The sequence below is a fragment of the Bison bison genome, unplaced genomic scaffold, assembly GCF_000754665.1.
Source record: "Bison bison bison isolate TAMUID 2011002044 unplaced genomic scaffold, Bison_UMD1.0 scf7180017864213, whole genome shotgun sequence".
Taxonomy (NCBI): domain Eukaryota; kingdom Metazoa; phylum Chordata; class Mammalia; order Artiodactyla; family Bovidae; genus Bison; species Bison bison.
In genome coordinates this window covers 5450023-5454125 of record NW_011494785.1, presented here as the reverse complement: position 1 = coordinate 5454125, position 4103 = coordinate 5450023, and the positions used below count along the sequence as shown (strand labels likewise).

At 53.0% G+C, this 4103-nt stretch overlaps 1 protein-coding gene across 1 annotated transcript in view; it reads right to left on the bottom strand.

The window, feature by feature from the left end:
- CACNA1C (calcium channel, voltage-dependent, L type, alpha 1C subunit) overlaps positions 1-4103 on the bottom strand; it is a 396219-nt gene that overhangs the window by 56366 nt on the left and 335750 nt on the right. The window contains exons 18-20 of the mRNA XM_010845218.1: positions 4050-4103; positions 3659-3728; positions 1259-1391 (exon numbers count right to left, since the gene is read on the bottom strand). Coding sequence (XP_010843520.1) covers positions 1259-1391; positions 3659-3728; positions 4050-4103 — 257 coding nt within the window. The remainder of the gene's footprint in view (positions 1-1258; positions 1392-3658; positions 3729-4049) is intronic.

Sequence of the window (4103 nt, the reverse complement as noted above, 5' to 3'; positions counted from 1 at the left end):
ACCTAGAGACTAGGAGATGAAAGTTATGAAGATGTGCATGCGTGAGAGGGGAAGGACAGCATACGCAGGCCTATCACTGTCCACTTGGGCCAGCCTGAGAGAAGGAAGACCAGGCAGTGTGTAAACAGACTATCCTGCAACTCTCCCGGAAGTAGCTGTTCTCATCCTAATCCTTAACATTATTCAAGAACTGACAAAAAAATATAAATCCATAGACTTAGGCGACGTAATATATTCCAAGCAGGGTAAATGGAGAGAAACACGTGGTAGTGAACATATACAACCCCAGAGACCATGCTGCTAAGTCGCTTCAGTCGTGTCCAACTCTGTGCAACCCCACAGACGGCAGCTCACCAGGCTCCCCCGTCCCTGGGATTCTCCAGGCAAGAACACTGGAGTGGGTTGCCATTTCCTTCTCCAATGCATGAAAGTGAAAAGTGAAAGTGAAGTCACTCAGTCGTGTCCGACTCTTCACGACCCCATGGACTGCAGCCTACCAGGCTCCTCCGTCCATAGGAGTTTCCAGGCAAGAGTACTGGAGTAGGGTGCCATTGCCTTCTCCAGAGACCACGGATGACGTTAAAAGAGTGAGACCAGAGGCAGATTCCTACAGAGAAACGAGAGTGGGAATTCCAGCTGTACAGTGGAGTAACACATCTAACACGGTGAGGGCCATAACTGTCTTTCAAGAACAAGAAGGAAAGCAAGTACAGATAAACAGAGGTCAAATGAAGTTACCATTAAGACTTCTAAAGAATGTACTGTAGGAGGAAAGAAAATGATTTCTGAAAGATGGGCCAAGATACGAGAAAATTGAACAAATAGAATGGTAAGTGGTATGTAAATCCAAACACACCCTGTCTACCCAGGTAATCATATCTAATTTGTCAGGTTGGAAATAAAGGTTGGTATCACATTACTCATCAACCACAACACCTAAGGTGGGAGAGCTGAAAGGAGTTAATGCAGTCTAGCTGTTTACCTCCTTCTATTTTGCAGAAGGTTTAGGATCTTGTTTAACTTTAGGGGTTGCTAAGTTAAATGTAATCACCAACAGAGTAGAAACAGAGTTTACGCATTTCAAACAATGGAAAGAAAAAACACAGGTCTTCTGATCCATAATCCAGGACTCTCTCCTCTAAACCCGTGCCTGTTTACACAAGATGTGGGGTGTGCTGGGGTGGGGGCTGGAGGACGCTGATACCTGCTGGGCTGGCATCATGGAGAGAGTGGAGCCCTGCTCCCCCCGTCCACACACCTGTTGCTGGGGCTGAAGATGAAGAAGGCGCTGGCTTCCGGCATGGGCACTGCCTTCTCCTTCAGGTGCAGCTCAGACAGGGGGCGCGGGCGGGGGCCCACGGGCATCTCGGGCTCCTCCTCGTCCTCTTCTCCTGCAGGAAAAAAGCACCGTCCTAAATAGCTCCACGGCTCCCACTTATTTTTACCACCACGCTGCCCACTTCCAGACACCTTCCTACGGACAGGAATCAGACATCATCGGTATCTCTGGAAACGCAGGGGACCAACTAGGACGGCCAGCTCTCTCCCATGGGCACCTCTGGGGCTCATCTCTGCTGGAGGAAGCCTCCTGGCAGCACATGAGACCAGGTTGTGAGTCGGGTAACTAGCTCAACCCCTGTCCTGCTTTTTAAACGGAAATCCCTACATCCCGGGAAACCCTCAGTGCCCTGCAGATTGGGGTGGCTGGTCATCCTAGTGGTCAGACACCAGAAAGGTAACCAGGTGAGAGGGGGCGTGGCCAGGTGTCCTCAGCTGGCTGGCTGCAGGCCAGGGGAAAGGGTGGGTGGCCTTTGGGGCCGCCCCACCTGCTCATGCCCCACCCGCTCCACTTCTCCTGCTCTGGCCTCCCTGGGCTCCTCTGCAGACAGGTGTGTCCGTAACTTGAAGGCAGGCCATGGTTTTATGATCTCCCTGACGTTATCTTTCTGGTTGGTTTGCTTTCTTGCTTCTTGTCTGCCTCCCGCTGAATGTGGGCCCCTCACAACAGCAGCTTATCTGCCCCCATGGCTGAGCCCCCAGTGCCTGCCCAGGGCGGGGAGCACAGTAGGTGCTTTATAAGCAGTGATTAAGTCAACGAGTGGATGTCTCCCTGGTTTTATCCAGCTCTGTATCCACGACAACAGAATGGTTCAGAAGTCACGTCTTTCCCTCTCCAGTTCCCCGAACTGCAGACCCAGTGAGGACCACCCTGCTCCATGAAGCCGCTACCTCACTGCTCACCCCCTGGAGTCCCCACAACAGCTCAGGCCTCCCTCACAGCCTCTGGACTGAGCTACATGTTCCTTGGGGTCATCACATTTCTTTCTCATGTGCACTTATTAATTTTAAGTCCTCAGTGACTCTTCAAGAACACCTGTACATTCACTCGCATACATGAATCGAGCAGATAAAAAGCCCCATCTCAGCACAAAGCTTTCCTCCTGAGTGAGGCGATGTTTCTGAAATGTGGTGTGTACAGAACTGGGGGCTCCGACCGACCTTGAGCTCTGGGGATTAAACTTGGGGGGAAGGCCTGACAGGCCCCTGCTCGTCAGTGTGGTCACTTCATGGGGACTAGGAACGGGCATCTCCTGCAGGGGGTCCCGTGATGAACAAAACCTTCTTAACATCAGTTAGCTCCCTGCCCATATTCAGTTTTCCCTGACTGCCTCAAAAATATCATTTTAAAGTTTATTTGCTCATTCAGGATCAAGACAAGGCCCGCCTATTGCATTCAGTGGCTATTTCTGGTGTGTCTTTGAAATTCTGTAACAGTTTCTGCCCCAAGGGCTGTAAAGGCTTCAAAAGGCTTGATGCTGGCTCAGGGACACCCTTCCGCCCTCCTTTCTGTCTGAGCCCCAGGAAGCCAAGTCCTCTTTCCCAGCAGACAGACTGTGAAGGCAGGAGAAAGGAGGCTGGCCGCAGTCCGGTTTCTGAGGGCGCTATGCCCCCACACAGACTAGCCTGCGTGGGGACTCAGGTCGGCAAGACCCATAGCACCGTGATGGTCTGTTGTGACTTTGAGCTTGAAGCAGGTGATGATACCCACAATTTTCGGCAGAAGGAGGGCAGGCCAGGCTCACGCAGGGTGTGGTGTCCTGATGCAGGGGACTGGCTCCTGACGATAGACCCTCTCCAGGGGCCTGCCTGCCAGTTTACGGATCAGACCGCAGACAGGACGCTCTTGTTTCGGGAGACCCGACAGTGTCCTGCAGAGCCGCGAGCAGGCGTCTGCAGCGGAGCCCTGCTGTGCTCAGCACCCCCTCCCGGGAGCGGGCAGGACAGATTTGGGATTTACTATTATTATTAACCAAGCAAGATGCTGCGACATATGTTATCCTAATAAGTTATGTAACTTAATAGCGATTTTACAACACAGGCTGTAATAAACCTTACATGTATATGGAATCCAGCTTCCAAAAGTCCCAAAGGCACTGCTCCCACACAATGTGTTCAGTCTTCTGTTGTCATTACCACAGTAATAATTGAGCAAAGTTTTCCCCCAGAGGATAAACGGTGATACTGCGGCTGAGCTGGGGGATCAAGTGAGGCCCCCGCTTGTGGGGAAACTGGGACCAGCACCCAGCTTTAGAGCCAGGTGTTCACCCCCATCCCCCCCCACCCACGGCCTCCCCCAGGCCAGGCAGCGGGCTGGTACCTGTGGTTTCCTGGTTGGGGTAGGAGCTCTTGTCCTCATTCTCGTTGGGCTGGAGGTCATCCATGTTGATCTAGGCAGCCAAGGGAGAGGAGGGAGGGTCCGGTTAGATAAGATCTATGGTTTAGAGGCCTCCAGTAGTCTTGAAATTGCCCCCGAGTCTAGACTGAACTGTCCTTTTGTACATGACCCTCAGGACACCAGCAGAAGGCTGGCCTTCCTCCTCTGCACACCCACCCACCCTGGCTCTGTCCCTCTCCTCTGGCCTCTTTGTTCCCTCCCCCCCAGTGTCTGGCTTCGGGCAGAGCAGCCCACCCAGCACTGCTGTCCCCCTCCCCCTCCCTCTCTCTCCCTTCCCAGCCCCGCCCTGGCTCCTTGGCAGAGCAGCCCATACCTTGGTGGCGGGTGGGGACTCTCCATCTGCCGTGATGGATTTCAGCTCGATTTT